The 18637-nt window shown below is 44.9% G+C and overlaps 1 protein-coding gene and 1 pseudogene across 1 annotated transcript; both read left to right on the plus strand.

Annotated features, from left to right (window-relative positions):
• The first annotated feature begins 1374 nt into the window (after window positions 1-1374).
• On the plus strand, window positions 1375-9347 carry LOC117436571 (ubiquitin carboxyl-terminal hydrolase 42-like). The gene is made up of 14 exons (XM_034065366.1): window positions 1375-1564; window positions 1912-2112; window positions 3126-3236; window positions 3385-3487; window positions 3648-3715; window positions 3861-3931; window positions 4469-4551; window positions 4924-5035; window positions 5638-5778; window positions 5992-6092; window positions 6559-6697; window positions 7397-8128; window positions 8512-8600; window positions 8726-9347. Exons 1-14 carry the CDS (start codon window positions 1375-1377, stop codon window positions 9345-9347), a joined length of 2763 nt encoding a protein of 920 aa, XP_033921257.1.
• A 7256-nt stretch (window positions 9348-16603) lies between these two features.
• On the plus strand, window positions 16604-17838 carry LOC117436572 (uncharacterized; annotated as a pseudogene).
• The last annotated feature ends 799 nt before the right edge of the window (window positions 17839-18637 follow it).

Below are 18637 nucleotides of genomic sequence, written 5' to 3' on the forward strand. Positions count from 1 at the left end.
CGCCGTCCTCGCGGCCCGACCGTTAGTTGCCGTGAGCACAGAGTCGCCGCTCGCTGCTGCGGTCCTGATTCCCGACGGTGCTCGAGGTGCGAGACTGGGGAGCGACAGCCGGGGTGGGGAGGGGAGGGCAGGGGAGGGCAGAGGAGGGCAGAGGAGGGGAGGGGTGGGGAGGGGAGGGGCGGGGAGGGGCGGGGCGGGAGGGCGCTGAGGCGGCGCGGGGCTGCGCCTGTCCCTGCACAGGGGTTGCGGCGGGTCGGAAGTGCGGAGCGGGGCTGGGTGGGAGGGTGAGGTGAAGTGAGGAGGGCGAGGCGAGGTGAAGCGAGAGATCCCTCGAGCCGTGCTCTGCCCTCGCCTTCCGCGTCAGGGTCGGTTTGTTTTGGCTGTGTTTGAGCTCTGCTTGCTCCCGAGCGCGGACATGCCGCGTGCCGCAGCGGTCCGGGAGAGCGGCGGTGCCAAAATTCTTTTAGGGACCAAAACCCGTCGGAAAGGCAGAGCGGGCGGGAGGGGTGTGGGGGGGGTGGGCAGCGGGTGGGTGCTGCAGGCTGGGGACGGAAGGCCGGACAGTTCCATTTGGAACCGGTACTATGACGTTAACCGACTTGGAGAGCTTCTCTTCCGCCCCGGGAGCAGACCCTCAGAGCCCGGTGAAACACTGGGCAGCCGCGCCTTGGGAGAGCAGAGAAATCCCTGTGCGGAGGGAGACCACGGTCCTGAGGCGGACACAGACCCCGACCCCGGAGTTGACAAACTGGGACACCTTTGCTTCTAGGTAAGGTAAAAGTGATCATTAACTGATACTGGTTTCCTGGGTTGACAGCTGGATTATTTTTGATGAAAGTAAACAAGCGTGGGGTGTGTGTGTGTGTGTGTGTGTGTTGGGGACATTCTTTATTTCGACTTTTTGTGTGTGTGTTTGGTTGTTTTTTTTTTTTTCGGGTGGTTGGTTTTACTTTTTCGTTGTTGGTTTGGTTTGGGTTGTTTTTTTCTTACGGTAGTGTTGCATTGTGGAAGCATAGTTTGCAATTTAGAGACATAGAAGTGCCTTCATGTCTTCATGTCTACCAGTAGTAGTTTGGTATTGCTCCTTATTTCTACTTAGGTACTTCTCTGTCTGTTACTGTTTTACAGTCACTGCTGCAAATGTTTGTTTTGTCATGAGACAAAGGCGTAATCCCTACTCCCCACTTAAATGCAGTTTCCTGAGTGGGTTTTTTTATTTTGGTTGTTGTCGTTTGGGGGTTTTTTATTATTTCTTACCAGCTATTTAGTTCTTCAAGTTATTTCTTTGATACTGAGTGACAGCATTTCCTTCTGGAATGCTTCTTGATATCCTTAAGTCAACCAAAAGTTTTACCTCTGTTACAGATAAGAAGGATGAAGATACCTTCAGTATTGAAAAAGCTGGCCTTCAGGGGGCCCTACAAAGGGACTGCCAAGAAAACAAAAGCACACACTGTGAACTTGGGTCCAGTACCAGCCGAGGAAGATGCAGAGAAAGTGCCGAGAGGTTCTGTGTATTGTAGAACCTCTGAAAAACCTAAGCCTTTTGGCCAGGAAGAGTTAAGTAAGTGTGTCTTCTGTCCTTCCCCCCTTTTTTTTGTTCTTCAGAACAAAACCCCCCAAAGTTAGAAAACGCAGTTCTCATTTGTTGCACTAATGTAAAGCAGGGTTGTGATGAATAAAGCCTTCAGCACTAGGCTGCAATTTTTGTGAGTCCCGTAAGGCAACTGAAGGGACTGGTATTGGAAAACCTCTCTTACTTTTCCATCGTTCTTATAATCTGTTCATCACGTGGTTTTGCGCTGTGGGGCAGACCTGGTTCTTCTGGGTGCTCCTGCAGAATGCTCCCTTTTAAACATCCTTTTTCAAACAGAAACAGTAAATATTTTTTGAAATGTAATTTTCTTGCAGTTGTTAACGATGGAATTGCCCCACCACAAAGAATCCTTTTTCCACCTGAGAAAATTCGCATGGATTGGCAACAGCCACTGAGTGTTGGAGTTGGACTGCAGAATATGGGCAATACGTGTTACCTTAATGCTACTCTGCAATGTCTGACGTACACACCTCCTCTGGCCAATTACATGCTGTCTCTTGAACACAGCAAGTCATGTGAGTACTTTCTAACATTATTATAAATACGTTGGACAGCTGCAAAGGTAAAAGAACAAGAGTGATTCTGTGGAGAAAACGCGTGGCTTTCCTGTTTTACCTGTAGAAGCCGGCTTTGAACGCGATCTTCGTGGTGTTTTTCAACCTAACCGATTCTGTGATTCCATAGTTATTTAGCAGGGAGCTCGGAATGGCATATAAAGTCTATTTGTTCATTTAATGCACAACGGTAAACTTGCAAAGAAAGACCATTTCTTTCTTTGTGTGAATAATGAAGTACGTTGTAAAGGAAGGCATTTGATGAATATTTGGCATTTGGGTTTCCTGCTGGTAGAAAGGTGGTAAAATTTGGGATGTTGGCATCGTAGCTTCTTCGTCTCTGCAGCCTAGATACCGTAATGTGCTAATATGGCAATAAATGACATGTTCACTGTGGACCCATTAAGAAAGCCCACACCCTAGAAAGCACTACGAGCTCATTTCTGCTGACCTGAAATGGAAATCTGTGTGGGGCAGTATTAAAATTCAGACTGTTTTTTTTTTCTAGTTAAAAATTTGTATTTTTTAAACCTTTGAATTTGCGTTCTTCGCATTTCCATGGTACGCTTGAACTGATTTAGGCACGGGAGCCTCTTTTCGTATCCTTCCAGGTCTGTTTTGACAAAGGTACATGCATGCTTTTTGGTTTGGCGTCTTAATGTTTATTCCTAGAAATTTAACTGTGTTTGTTTGACATAGATAAAATGTTTCCAGCTAAGAACCCTGTTGTTGCAAAAAGGAGGGCGGAAATACTTGCACATACCTTCCTTTAACCTTTCCTTTCCCCCAGAGGATTCTTAGCTCTGTGTCATGTAGCTCACCTCAGAGCAGTATGCTGAAAATCACACCCATTCTCTCTTAGCGCTGTGTCATCAATATCAGTAGTGTTTCTCCTGGATATTGTTTTTTGGTTTTGTTCTTTTTTGGTAGCAGAGCTTATTTGACTAGACTGTGTTGCTTCTTTCACTCTTCAGGTCAGGAAAAAGGCTTCTGCATGATGTGTACATTGGAAGCTCACATTAACCAGGCCCTGCATCTCTCTAAGAAGGCTGTCAAACCCATGTCTGTTATCAATGGCCTTAGAAGTAAGTCATTTCCGATGGTTTTCTTTTGATCTATTTGGTAACTTTTCAAAGCACTATTTGATGCATAGAAATGATTTTGATACTTTTAGAAACGTGAGTTTTCTTTCATTTTCTGGGAGATAAATATAACTACCTTCTTATTTATTAGGAACAGGAAAGCATTTCCGCTATGGCCGTCAAGAGGATGCACATGAATTCTTGTCCTTCACCGTTGAGGCTTTGCAGAAAGCTTGCTTGAATGGAAGCACCACGTACGCATAAACAAATTATTTAAGCTTTAAATGTTCTCTGGCCCCTTTCACTCCTTTCTTTACTATACTATATTAAAATGAATGTCCTTAGTAAAAACTGTTTGAAGAGCTAACTCTGAGCCTCGCATCACCTGAGGTCTGATTGATAATTTCTTTCCAGGTTGGACACATCTTCTCAAGCCACCACACTTATTAATCAAATATTTGGAGGATACCTAAGATCCCAAGGTACTTGTCAAAAATCTTCCTGTCCTTTGAACTGGTCTGTGTCTGTTTTGTCTGTAGTAAAGGACTTTGTACTTCGACTAAAGTAAAACGTAGGAAGACTTCAAATTTGTCCAGTCAGTGTTAAGCATTTGTATTTTGATTCCAGTAAAATGCTTGAACTGCAAAGCCGTTTCTGAAGCGTATGAACCATTCCTCGATATTACTTTGGATATAGAGGTAAGGTGTTTTGTGAATATGGGTCGAGCTGTATAAGGACCTGTAGAGCTTTCCAATTAAAGGCATTTTACTGAAAACTGTACACTGCTAAAAGGTAAGAGCTTGGTGGTGGATGGGTGTGGATTGGAGTTTGGTCTTGTGTGGAAGGCATGTAGATGCTCTTCACGTTTGCAGTGGGTTTAAGCTGTCAAACCAGTAATTATATCTACACAAACACCTATACTCTCACGCTTCTCGATTATTCTGCTCCAGCATGCGTCTATCGTTAGGCTGATGGGTTTGATTGTTCTCATTATTGGTGCCATAGCAGAGCAGAGATGCTGTCTGTGGCACTGCAAACTTTATTTCAAAGTAGCATCGTTTCCACAGGAGGTAAATGCTCAGCGTACTCTGAGGTTTCTGCCTCCTTCACAGTGGTTGCCGGTTGACAGTAGGTGACTTGAGGATGAGCTAGCAGGATTCTCTCGGTAACTACCAGGAAGTGTTTGAAATTTTGCATTTCCAGTGACTTAGGGCTCTACTTTCTTATTCATCCAGACTGTTACATCTGTTACCGAGGCTCTGGAACAATTGGTGAAACCTGAACAACTGGATGGAGAAAACAGCTATAAGTGTAGCAAGTAAGATTCTTACTAATTCCATCCGAGTATAAGAGAAAGCGTTTCATGTATCAGAGGAATATTTGGAAATAGAAGAATTGTGGCCATTAGCTGATATTAGACTTTTATTCCTAGTGCTGCCTGCACTGGGGCTTATTAGCCTTCGTAAGCGTGAGGTTGCACGCAGAAATATTTGTGTGGCCAGAAGTTAAAGGGGATGTCTGCTAAATAGTAGGGAGCTGAAGCACGGAGCTAAGGACAACGACTTGGGGTCGGGAGGCAACATTAGTGCAGCATATGGGTTCATAGGCCTGTGCGAGAGATGAAAACTTGTTTGAGTTTTGGGAGGAGGAAGCATTTGCTTTTCAACGTTTGTCTGTGCTTGTTTTTAAGGTGCGAAAACATGGTTCCTGCCTCCAAGAGGTACACAATACATCGCTCCTCCAAAGTTCTCATCATAACGCTGAAAAGATTTTCAGCTTTTACTGGTGGCAAGATCAACAAGGTATATATTTGCAGCTGTAAAGCATCTTTATCTTGTTGGAATGGGAGATTTGCCCAAGAGAATAGCATTTGAAACAGGGGAAGTTTAGATTGGAAGAAATTCTTTACTCTTAGGGTGGTGAGGCACTGGAATGGGCTGCCCAGGGAAGTTGGGAGTGCTCCATCCCTGCTGGTGTCCAAGGTCAGGTTGGACAGAGCCTTCCTTGGGTGGCATGGTTTAGTGGCAGGTGTCCCTGCCCATGGCAGGGGGTTGGAACTTGATGATCTTAAGGTCCTTTCCAACCCTAACTATTCAATGGTTCTGTGATTTAAAGGTTGTTAATGTTTGCAGGCTGTAACTTTAATAACAATAGTCTAAGTAAAGTCAATCTAACAGCTGCGGCTTACGGTAACCATAAGAGTATACCTCACTCTTAGAGCTAAATCTGCAGAAAACAGTTCTCTGCAGCTTCAATTATTAAATGCTGTTTCTGAGACTAGGTACTTTGAAGTGAATCAAGAATATATTTGTGTGATCCTAGCCTGTGTTTTTAGAAGGGTTTTTCTCAGGCTGTTCCATGAAGTGTTTCAGGGTAATTTTTGAATCTTCCTGTTTGTGTTTAGGATGTAAAATACCCTGAATATTTGGATCTTCGAGCATATATGTCCCAGTCAATGGGAGAACCACTCATCTATTCTTTATATGCAGTTCTTGTTCATTCTGGTTCCACCTGCAATGAAGGACACTATATCTGCTTCATAAAGGTGGGTATCAGCTTGATTTCTAACAGGGTAAAATCATCCGTGCTGCTAAAGAAAATGAATGTTACTGGCAACCACCATTCTGATGGAGAAAGGTTGAATGATGGGTTCTGTTTGATTTGTTTGGTAGGTTTTGTGCTGTAGTGTTCTGCCTGCGATGTCATTTGGACAACATGTATTTTGTCTGAACTTTTTTTGTCTGTCTTGTATTTGCAGGCCGGCAATGGATTTTGGTATCGAATGAATGATGCCATAGTGGAGCGTTCTGATACCGAAACGGTTCTCAATCAGCAAGCTTATTTACTTTTTTATATCAGGTAATACCAACTACTGAATCTGTTCAGAATATATTTACTTTCCTCTTACTGATACTTTTCTTTTTCCCCCAAGTGTTTTTCTTTCTGTCCTAGGAAAAGTGTACTGTTTCTGTAATTCGGTTTGCTCTAACCTGAACTTACCAGTGACATTTAGTGTCTCTCATTGCTTGGCCTTAAGCTGGTGTAAGCTTGTGTATGTTGCTCTATATATGCTCTATGTAGCTGGCTAATACAGAAGAGGAGAAATTACGCCATAGATGGTGTAAGGGTGAGTTGTTGCTCTGAAAAGGATAGTCACTGCAGGGAGACCATTGTCTGTGTTTTAGTTTGTAGTCTTGGTTGAGTCTTTTATATATGTCTTCTGTGTCACATCATCTGTTCTTATAAAATTTTAGATGGGGGTTTAATCCAAGAACAGGCTGAAAGAAAAACTCTAAACTGAGATCACTGCTTTTTTTCCCCCAAGGCGCTATGATTTGACACTTGGAGAAGGTGGCTTTTACTTACCAGCACCGTCTTATCCCCGTTCATTCCCTGGTCAACCGGGGTCTAATAGTAAGCAGGCCGGATTTATGGGACCACAACTTCCTCCTCATATGATTAAGGTAATTTGCAGGGAGCAAATAATGGCACCAAATTGTTAAGGTTGTTTTCTTTTGATTGCGGGGGGAGGGGGGGTACTGTTTTATGGCATCTGAGTTCTATTTTCCCTCCCACACTGCAGCTTTCTTCACAACCATCGGGCAACAGCCAGAATTATTCCAACAGTGGCTAATCCTAAATTGTGCAGCCATGCTACTTCATTATACTTCCAACTCAAAGTGCTTTCTAAAGCACCGAGAGCTGCTCTTCTGAGACACTTGAAGGAGTCTATTAATTCTTTGATGATGATGATCGTAATAATAATAATAATCACAACAGGCAAAGATCACTGTCCCTCAGTGTTACCTTGGCTGAGAGAGTGAAAAGAATTTATCTTGGTCCTGAGTACCAGAGCAGTTACTGCAGTGTTTTCAGGGAATGTTTAAAGGGGAAAAGAAATGTATTTGTGAAGTGCTTTAGTCAATGTTAAGTTGTTTGTGTGGGTTTCAGAAATGAGGCTCATTTGATACCAAGATAGAGTAAACCAAAAGCAGCAGGAATTAGAAAAACTTGTTGGACTTTGGTTTATATTGGAAGTGGGGTGTTTTTCTTCTTAGGTGATGAGGCAATTTGTAGAAATACTTAGTAGGAGAATGTAATGTTTTAACAAATGCTGTGTGATTGTACATATTCATCTTGCAATCTTTTCTGTTTCGATACAGAATTCAAGTCGTTTAAATGGAAATGGACCCCTAAAAGAGGATACAAATCCTGTTGGTACCACCATAAAAAGGCCATCTTCCGCTCCACCAACCGCTTGCATTCAAAACTGGGCAATGACCAGTCCTTCAGCTACGGATCCATCAAAAGCCCAGAAGGTCACTCTCAGTCTTCATAACAAATTGCCTGAGCGTCAGTCTGTGTCACAACCTGGCTGTCTTGCCAGTGCTTTGGAGAATGAGGATCTCAGCAAGACCGTTCCTTCCTCCACAATTACAAATTCTTTCAGAGCAGAGTCTACCTCAAATGCATCTACAGTGGCAGTTGCGGCTAACATTTCCAAACAGGAAGTTCCTGATGAAATGTTTGTAGAGCCAGCAGTGAGTCCAAGTCCTGCACTCGGCTCCGATGCTACAGTCCCTTCCAGTGCGGAGTCTTCAGGAAAATCTGAGGCGTCGAATGGCGTGTTTAAAATGAACTACAAAATATCTTCCAATGGAATTGTAATTTGGCAGGTGGTCGGCACATTGCAGAATTCCCGTTCTTTCTGTGAGAGTGCTGAAGAAGAGAGATCCCATCCTGAGCTGCCACAAAATGATTCACTAAATGGTGCTATTAGTTTAGACATTGGATCTAAACAAAATGGACTGAAACTTGATGATTTTGCTTGCCAAGTCCAACCTGCTAAACCTTCTGAGATTTTCTCTGCTGAAACAAATGGATTGCTTGAAGCAGTGAGTTACTTTTGTTTCATCTAGAACTTCTCACCTCTGGTGTGCTTCGTATTCAGGAGCATTAAAATGTTCCTAATTCATGTGAAATACTGTGAAAACACACAGCACAAATTTCATCGTTAACAACTTTGTGCTATTGTCCCGTTAGAAACTGCAGAGCTGAACGGGCATGTGAGAACATGTCAGCTTCAGAAAGGTTCAGCTGAGATAATATTTCATCAGTTTCATAAATATATTGGGGGGGAAGGGGTGATGTGTGAAATAGCAATAGTACATATGAGGCAAATTGATCTTGCTTAATAAGTAATGAGGAAATTTTGCAAACAGTTTTCTACTAAAGGGAGTGGGCTTTTTGTCTCTTAACGTCTGCGTTTTAATTGTAGATACCTGTAGCTGAGTCACCAGTTCCTCAAGAAATAATCTTAGAATCCCTGGCCTACAACCGCCTGAACAGGTCGTCAGAGAAAACAAGGTAAATTCAGTATACTCTGATGAAAAAAAGATTTCATACATATTGATCATTGTTTTACCCATCTAGTAGTACTATTTAATAGAAAGCTTTGAATCAGTACAACAAATCCCACACTGTACATGTAGGGTTGCAGATGTCAGCGCCGAGCATGTATTATTCTGGTGTGAATTACAAGCAGATGCCTCAGGAAAATGTTCTCGTTACAGATCCCGAAGCAGAGAAAGAACAGAACAAAACAGGAATAGATATTACCCTTCCAAAGCAGAGAGAACATGGAGCACGGAAAGGCTCTATCGAGATGAATCACGGAGATGGGAAAAATGCAGATATTACAAGGATTATTCCTCTGTTCATGGAACGGAAGATGGCAGAGAGAGGAAGTACACTCATTTTGATAAAGACTTTGACAAACTGAGTCAGTTCTACAAATTACATAGCGATTATCATTGCAAGAGCAGATGGGCTCACAACACTCACTGCAGAGAGGAAGGAGCGCATGACTTGGGCAGCCACAGAGGAAATTTCCATCCTTGTTCACTACCTCAGCAGCAGCCTGAAAAACACTCTGGGGAAGGGCACGCACCTCCACCTGCCTCAGCTCATGCACAGTTTGACAACTCTTTCCGGGAAAACGAAAAACCGAGGCTTGGCAAGAGGAAACATGGCGACACAGAAGGAAGCAAAAGCGAGGTGGAAAAGAAACGCTGCCAGATAGATGATAAATATCAAGGGAAGGATTCCAAGTAAGTGGGGATTCCAGCATAATCTGCATTTTTTTTTCTTAACTCTTTTCTGAATGTTTGTCATGCCTGCCTTTTCCCCATTGTTTCTAAGTGATTTATATAGGATGTGTCTTGCACCCCACTACACAGGTCAGGGGCATTAGGATTGTAGGCGTAAGAGATGTGTAGGCGTAAGAGATGTTAACCGATAAACACAGTGATAGAACTCCACTTTGATCCACTGCTTGCAACACAAGTGGGATATGAGGGCTGCGAAAAGCAGTTTGTTAAGGCTGGAGAATTTTAGTGTTTCCTCCAGTCCATAGATGTTCATGAACTCCCTCTTGTGGAAGGTCTGTCTTTAAAAGTCATAAATAAATGGGTCTGAAGTAGGAATTTTCACCTTAGCATAGATTCAAAATGCAGTCAATTTGGATGTGGGGAAGCTACCTTCTCAAGTCCATCCGATCATATAGTCACAGAGCAGATGGAGCTGTGTGCGGGCTTAAGACTTCTCTTTCAGAAGCCAAACCACTGAGTCATGGTTTGATGTTGAACGGCATGACAGGGAGTGACATTGCTTTCTTTTGTCTTTCAGATGCAAAGCTCACTGATGGAAGCCTTCAATACCCAACCTAAGCCTACCAACAAAATCAACTGATTCTCATCCTCAATCCCAACTTTTTACCTTCAAAACCGTCAACTCTTTACCTTCAAAAATGATGGCACTTTACATGGAACTCGGCATTACCAATATTGACCATCAAAACTTAGAATTTATTATCGAAACATTTACCATGAGGACAAAATCCAATCATAAGTGGTGCTTAATCATTTCTGCTACAGAATTTTACCATGAAAGACTTTTTTTTAGTTTTTAACTTGAGACTTTGTTTTTTAAGATAATCCAAAAGTGTGGAAACTTTTTACTACTGCTGAACATTGTAAATTACCACATTGTGTTCTCACACGTGTGAGATAAGGCCCTGGAATAGACCATCTCAAATGCTGCTTATTACAGGCTCAGGTTGACTTTATGTTATTCATGTAATGTTACTCCAAGTTAGACACCTGGTGCAAGTGCAACCAGGGATTACAAAAATTGCAACTGACAGTCTGTATATTTAATTTAAAGACTTATTTAAGATTTCACAAGTAGAATTTTTTGCAAGAGCTTAATTTTCTTCCCTGTTCTGTCAGACACTAGGAACTAATGTACTTGACATACGAGTTATATTCAAGATCTGGAAGAAAATCATCTGGTTCTCAGCATTGTGAAACAACAGATATGCAGTTCTGAATGTATTTCTCAAGATGATTTGTAATACTCTTCCATATGTTTTTATGACATTTTCTTAATATACTGTCACTTGTCTGAAGTGTCAGTTGTCTGGTTTTGTCTCTCTAAAGTGGCTAGCTAAAGACAAATTCATACTGTGATTTTAATTTTTATTCTTAAATGCTATCAAACTGTGATGCACTTATTATTCACTGGTCCTGCATCAGGAGATGAGTGGGGAACCTGTATTAAATACAGTTCATCTGAATAATCTGTCTGGTTTATACAAGCTGTGTTGTTCAGAGATAGTCTAAAGTTTGATCTTTGTTTTTTTAAAGATAAAAAGCACTTGCCCCACTGTAAATATATAGCATGTACAATTTATATAGTATATAAATACAGCAAAGTTAAAATGGATTTTTACTTGAGTTTTACTGGAGTTATTTAAAATGCAGTATGTCATGTGAATTGGACAGCTTTCAGAGTGTATTTGATGCTCAAGAAATTAGATCTTTCTTTCAGTGGTAGGTAAGATGATGCTGTCGCTGTGACCCAGAGAAGATCAGTAACTTGGGATTTCAGCTGCCTAAACAAGAATGCAGAAGGCTTTCTCCTTTGGTGTTAAAAGCTTCCACCACCAGGCAGTAAGCTGGGAGCTCATCAGTAGCTTTTTACTGTGTGTGACACTAAACCAAAATCCAAAGGAGCAAGGTTAATGTTTTAGTAAATACTTAAAGAAATATTTTGGTACGTGGAAAACCCCATAAAGCCAATCTATAAGTGTACCCTGCATAATGTTCCTATGGCAACAGTTCTGTGAAGTTACATAAAGTAACATGACAAAGAAACCACACACTGTTCCTGTGTCTGGCTTTTTCTTCTTCTTTTGTCCTCTGGCTCCATGATTTGGTGTCTTGTCGTTGATGAATAACCTCGTCACAGGTGTATCAAAGGAGTTTCAGCATTGACTACTTGTCATGGTTTAAGCCCAGCCGGTACTTCAGAACCATGCAGCCACTCGCTCACTCTGCCCTTTCTTCCACCCTGCTCCCGGAGGGTTGGCGAGGAGTATCGAAAGAATGTAAATCCCAAGGGTTGAGATAAGAAAGTCCAGTAACTAAGGTATAACTCAAACCACTACTGCTGCTACCAATAGTAATGATGAGGGAAGGAACAAGGGGAGGGAATATAAAACTAAAAGGGGAGAAGAAAAACTAATGAAGACAAAATGATCTTCAATACAATTGCTCAGCACCTGCCAACCAATATCCAGCCTGACCTCAGCAGCCATCTGGGCCTTCCAGGTATCTCCCACCAGTTCATTTCCTGGGCATAACATGCTGTGGTATGGAATACCCTTTTGGCTAGTTTGGGTCAGGTGTCCTTTCCCTGCTTCCTCCTGGTTTCCCGTGCCCCTCCTCACTGGCAGAGCATGAAACTGAAAAGTCCTTGATCAGCGTAAGCATTACTTAGGAGAAACTAAAACATCAGTGGGTTATAGTACTGTTATCAGACTAAAGTGGAAAACAGCACTGCAGCAGCTACTAAGAAGGAGAAAAGTAACTCTTACAGCTGAACCCAGGACAGTATCCACACATGGAATATCCATGCCATTTAGGTCATGCTCAGATCCCATTTTTTTTTTCACTATACCATTGCTTTTTGTCTCATATATACACGCACACACAAAGAGAGATACCATTCCTTTGTCCATGGACCATCCCTATAAAGTTTGCTGGATTCACTCAGTCCACAGTGTCAGGCTCCATCTCTTGTAACAGCCTCTCAGGGCAGGAGAGATGGTATGCTGGGTTGGGTTGTTGCCTGATGACAACACCACTGAACTCGTATGGTTGCTGCTGAGCTTGTCAGTTTTTGTCAAAGTTCATTCTTTGTTGGGATGATGGTCAGAGGGAAGTCAAGGTCAGTCAATGCTGACCTGAGTACAGTTCTGTTGCTGCTGCTGGCTTTCTTATGACTTCATTCTCCACAATCTCCCAGAGTGGTAGAGATGAGAATCTGGCTTATAGGCTATAGAAGTGTTCTACAGCAGGCAACAGCTTATGAGTTCATGGACTGCTTTCCCCCTAAATTAATCCCCCTGAGGTACACACTGGACTTCCCCATGTTCCCACGTTACCCACCCAGGTTCCTGAGCAAAAGCAATCCCATGAGTGGGTTTGCCTTTACCTGAAGGAGGAATAGCCCAGACTGTCTTCCCCAGCAAATTCTTTATGTGCACCACAGGAACTTTATCCCCCTTTACAGTATGCAAAAGTTCTGACTGGGCTGGGCCAGCCCTGTTGGCAGATCCCCTGGTGCTGACCAACCAGGTGGCTTTTGGTAAATGTGTATCCCAATCACAGAATCACAGAATCCCAAGGGTTGGAAGGGACCTCAGAAGATCATCTAGTCCAACCCCCCTGCAAGAGCAGGGTAACCTAGAGTACATCACACAGGAACTTGTCCAGGCGGGCCTCGAATATCTCCAATGTAGGAGACTCCACAACCCCCCTGGGCAACCTGTTCCAATGTTCTGTCACTCTTACAGTAAAGAAGTTCTTCCTGATGTTAACGTGGAACCTCCTATGCTCCAGTTTACACCCATTGCCCCTTGTCCTACCCCTGGATATCACTGAAAAAAGCCTAGCTCCATCATCCTGACACCCACCCTTTACATATTTGTAAACACTCATGAGGTCACCCCTCAGTCTCCTCCAAGCTAAAGAGACCCAGCTCCCTCAGCCTCTCCTCATCAGGGAGGTGTTCCACTCCCTTAAGCATCTTTGTGCCTCTGCGCTGGACTCATTTTTAACAATGATTGATACAGAGTATGTCATGCAAATCACTTGTGAACGCCAAGTCATACTTCAAATCAGTCCCTATCTGTGCAGCATTTATATTTTAAACTGTAGCTAGAAACACTTTCCCAGAAAATACAGGTATTCAACTGGTAAACCACAAGTCTCAGTCTGTAGGATTTGGTCTACAAGAGATCTAGCTTTTCCAGCCAGCATATCTACATAGGAACGCACTAAATCTTGAAAATATGCCTTGTTTTCATCTAGAAAGCATTCTAAATGCTGCTCAGTTGACAGAGGTGCAGTTTTGTACCGGTTTAAACTGATTCGAAATGTGAAGCAACGTAGAGCTTATTTTGTCAGAATAGTGTCAATTTTGAGTCACTCCGGCTGAGCCGAAGTTTTCTGTACATTTCTCTGCCTGCACTGCACTGGCACCGGGGCTGATGGAAGCGGCCACACGGTTCAGATGCTGAGCGGAGGCGGCAAGGCAAAAGGAAGGGAAAGAGAGCGGCGGGAGCAGGCGGCTCAGCTCAGCTCAGCTCTTCTCATCTCTGTCGGCCGCTGTGGCGAGGGTCAGGCACCCGGCCGCTGGCCTCCTGGCTGACGGGCAGCGGAGGGGTGGGAGTCCGCGGCGGGGCTGGGCTGGGCGACGTCCCCGCTATGGAGCGGACGGACCCAGCCTCGCCGCCGCTCGACCGGCAGGACCGGGGAGGGGCGGGAAAGCGCTGAGGCGGCGCTGCGCTGCGCCTGCCCCCGCAGCACCGGTTGCCGCCACCCGGAATTACCGAACGGGTCTGGGTCCGAGCGGGAGGCGGAGTGAGAAGGGCGAGGCGAGGTGAAGCCAGGGATCCCTCGGAGCCGTGCTCCGCCCCCGCCTGCCGTGTCGGGATCGGTTTGCTTTGGCTGTGGTTGGGCTCTGGCCGCTCCCGAGAGCGGACACGTTCCGTGCCGCGCCGCTCCCTGAGAGCGGCGGTGCCAAAATGCCTTCAGGAACGAAAACCTGTCGGAAAGGCAAAGCTGGGGGTGAACGGGCGGGTGCTTGATGCTTAGCGCTGGTGACGGATGGTCGGACAGTTCCATTTCGGACTGGACGTTAACCGACTTTGAGAGCCTATCTTGCGACCGGGAGAAGCAGACCGTCAGACCGCGGCGAAACACCGGGCACACACCCCTGGGGGGACAGCGAGACCCCTGGGGCGTCACAAACTGCGGCCCTGGGCGGACACACACCAGACGCCTGTGCGGAGAGATGCAGACCCTGGGGCCGCTCTCGCTGCTCCCTACAACTCGCGGTCCCCGACATCGGGGTGGCCAGTAGTGGCAGGAAGCGTTGCTGGGCTCCGACAGCGGGGAATGAGACCTTCGAGTGCCTCTCTACTTCGTGTACCTTAGCTGGCTTCCACTTAAGATTTTCCTTAACTGGAATAACTCCGAGTTTCCCAGCCTGGCACTTGGACTCTTTCTTTATGACAGTAAACGAGTGCGGCGTGTTTGTGTTCGGGTTATTCTTTTTTTTTTTTTTTTAAACGGTTTGATTTTTTTTTTCTGGTAGCGTTGCAGTGTGAAAATGTAGTTTGCAAATACGAGACACGGAAGTTCCTTCATGTCTTCATGTCTACCTGTAGTAGTCTGGTATTGCTCCTTATTTCTACTGAGGTACTTTTGTGTATGTTATTGTTTTACAATCACAGCTGCAGATGTTTGTTTTGTCACGAGAAAAGTGTGTAATCGCTACTCCCCACTTAAACGCAGTTTTGTGAGTGGGGTTTTTACTTTGGTTGTTGTTGTTTGGGGTTTTATAATAGTTTTTACCAGTTATTTCGTTCTTCAAATCCAAAAGTCGAAAACGCAGTTCTCATTTGTTGCACTGATCTAAAACAGGGTTGTGATGAATAAAGCCTTCAGCACTAGGCTGCAATTTTGTGAGTCCCCTAAGGCAACCGAAGGGACTGGTATTGGAAAACCTGTAGTTTTTTCTATTTAGAAATCTATTTGTAACAATCGGTTTTGAGGAAGCTTTCATAATACGCAGACTTAGCCGGGTCTTCTGTGTTGTGCAGAGAAAAGTACATTTCACCTTTGTGTTCCTGGCTTCCATTATTTACAAGTCTCTGAACGCTAACCCTGCTCGGGAAGAGGGCTGGTATCTATCTGTAGGGTTACCTGCTCTGCTAGTTACTCTCGTATTTTTCCATCTTAGTTCTTATATTTATGAGCAGAGAATTACAAATGTCAATTAAGTTGCAATAAGGAAAAAGACCAGAGTGGTAGTCTCTCTTGTACTGGAAGTACTGAAACAGAGAAATACACCATAGTTCAAAACAGTGTGTTGACCTGCATGTTTAAGTGGCAGTGTTTAAGATGTTCATCGTGTGTTTTTGCGTTGTGGAGCAGACCTGGTTCTTCTGGGTGTTCCTGCAGAATGCTCCCTTTTAAACATCCTTTTTCAAACAGAAACAGTAAATACTTTTGAAATCTAAATTTCTTGCAGTTGTTAGCGACGGAATTGCCCCACCACGTAAAATTCTTTTTCCACTTGAGAAAATCGGCATGGATTGGCAACAGCCACTGAATGTTGGAGTTGGACTGCAGAATCTGGGCAATCCGTGTTACCTTAATGCTACTCTGCAGTGTTCAAGAGACGCACCTCCTCTCGCCACTGACGTGCGTTCTCTGCAACACGAGAAGTCAGTGACACAGACCCGGACCCCGGGGCGGACAGAGCAGCAGACCCCGCAGCTGACAAACTCGGACCCCAGTTCCGACAGACGCCTACCCCGCAGCCGCTCTCGCTGCTCCGTGTTAGTGGCGGTCCCCGCGCTCGGGGTCGCCAGCAGCAGCAGGAAGCGTTACTGGGCTCCGGCAGCGGGCCAGGGGGAGCTTCGAGGGCCTCTCTACTTCGTGTACCTAACTGGCTTCCAGTTATGGTTAAAATGATAAAGAACTGCGAGTTTCCCGGCTTGACAGCTGGATTCTTTTTTATGAAAGTATAAAGGTATTACGTGTGTGCCTCTCGGGGACGTAAGGGGTGGATTTTGTTGAAACAGACGTGCTGCGCCTCCCTGAGACGACAACCCCAACCTGTTGCTGTATTTAACTTGGGTTGCAGGAGGTGCGAGCCTCTCAGGGACTTCACAGGTGGGTTTTGTGGAAGCAAAACGCGCTGCCTCCCGTCGGCGGCGGTCGTCCCGTTCAGAAATGAATAGCAGCGAAGCTGCCCCTGAGGGCAGAGATGTGTTCTGTGGTCTTTTAGAGAAACAGAAGGCTCGCGCCTCTCTGCCGGGGCAGAATGGGCCGAGAAAAATTGGCCTAATTTGCAAAGTGGAACAGACCGAATAAGCACCCTGCGAGAGGACGCAAAACTGCGGCCCGGAAGGGGTAACTCGGTTCTCTGCCCTACCGGGCGCCATCTTGGCTGCTGCACTGGAGGCTGGCGAAGAGCAATAAACAGCTGAATCTCAGTTCCTACAAGCTTCACAAGACCCGGTCCGAGCCCTGCAGGACCAGGCAGTTAACTTAAAAGAGCAGTTAGACAAAGAGAAAACTCACGCTAACTACTTGCCATTAGCCCTGAAAGAGCAACTCCTTGCGGAGAAAACCGCCCCTCCACAAGTCGCAGAAAACAACTGAATATCCCCGCAGGGACCTGGGAGAGGCGAGGCTAAGGTTACAAAAATGAAGCGTTCCTGCCGCTTCTCTCCGCCCCTTGATAAATAGGGAATATACTTAGGATGGCGGAGAGGACGAATTCCCACTGCTTGCCACCAAAGAGGTGCCGTTATACTGCTACGGAACGAGCTAAACTTCGAACGGAATCGGGTCGTCCTCGAGGAGAATCAGAAACAGAATGTGTTTGGAGAGTATCGCTGTCTGGGGGAGGTGAATTTTCACTGAGTGAGAAGGAAGCTGAGGGATACTTGGGGCCAGGAGTAGTTCTAGCCACCGGCGACCACTGCGCACCCTGGTCCTTAAAGAGCAGCTTATTGGGCTGGAGGACTTGACCCTTTGGAAAGGGGAGATGCCCTCGCCATCACAGGGACAGTCGACCAGTGGGTAGCAAATGTGAAGAAAGCAGCGTATCTGCAAAGGATGTACGATCGGGAACTTAAGCAGGAGTCCCCGATGACGATAGCGGTCGATCCCGGAAACATAAGCCTTCCCTCATTCGGGCTCTTCCCGACTCCTTGAAAGCCATGGGGATCCAGTTCCAGGGAAAGAGAAGAGCACCATCCCAAAGTGAAAGGGCCGTTGCTGCCCTGGAAAGACTGCTTTCACCTGGTCGAAAGACAGAGAAGAAAATACGGACGTGGGGGGAAGTTGCCCAGGGGTTGATTAATGATGGGAGAAAGTGCGGCCCCCTCGGTATTTCTGGTGAAATTGATACTAAGGGACTGAAACGAACAGAGATAAAAAATCCCTCTTCGCCCGACTGATGGGGAACAGCAGACACCCCCTATTTGCCCAGGAGCTAGAAAGAGTCCTAGTAAGAGGCAAGCGTTGTGGACATTGGAGTGATGACAGGGTATTTCTAAAGTTTGAATGGATGGATTACCCAGGGGTAAATTGGAAAAGCTGGTGCTAGAGTGGCCTGAAAGTAACCCCAGGGGTGGAGGGTGAAAATACATTCGACAGCTCACTGAAAACAGTTAAGGCAAATTACTTGTTTTGTGGGACATTTTTCACTTGCTTCGTATATTTTGTGCAACTTCATGCATGGAGAACTCGACTCATAACACTATTGCCAATTGTCCTGCAAGATTTCAGAGGACTGCACAATTTTGTTAGATGGTTTCTTCCTTGGTTGGGAGTGAGTGAATTAGAAAAAAAAAATGATTGTAAATATATCTGCAGGAATTAAGAACATTGAAAACAAAATTATAGATGTTAGACAGACATTAGAGTTTGAGGTATCCAGCGTATCCCAGGTGACGGTGCAAAACTGTACGGGCCCGGACTTGCTATTAGCTTCCCAAGGAGGCATCTGTACGATCCTAAGTACAAGGTGATGCGTACACACGGATCAGAGCAGCTATCTGTGTAGGTGAAATGTTAACCGATAAACACAGTGAGAGAACTCCACTTTGATCCACTGCTCGCAACACAAGTGGGATATGAGGAGGGCAGTGAAAAGCCATCCTTTAAGTCTGGAGACTTTTAGTATTTCCTCAAGTCCATGGATGTTCCTGAACTTCATCTTGTGGAAAGTCCGTCTTTAAAAAAAAATTAAATAAA

This window comes from Melopsittacus undulatus, chromosome 8 (assembly GCF_012275295.1).
Source record: "Melopsittacus undulatus isolate bMelUnd1 chromosome 8, bMelUnd1.mat.Z, whole genome shotgun sequence".
Lineage (NCBI taxonomy): Eukaryota > Metazoa > Chordata > Aves > Psittaciformes > Psittaculidae > Melopsittacus > Melopsittacus undulatus.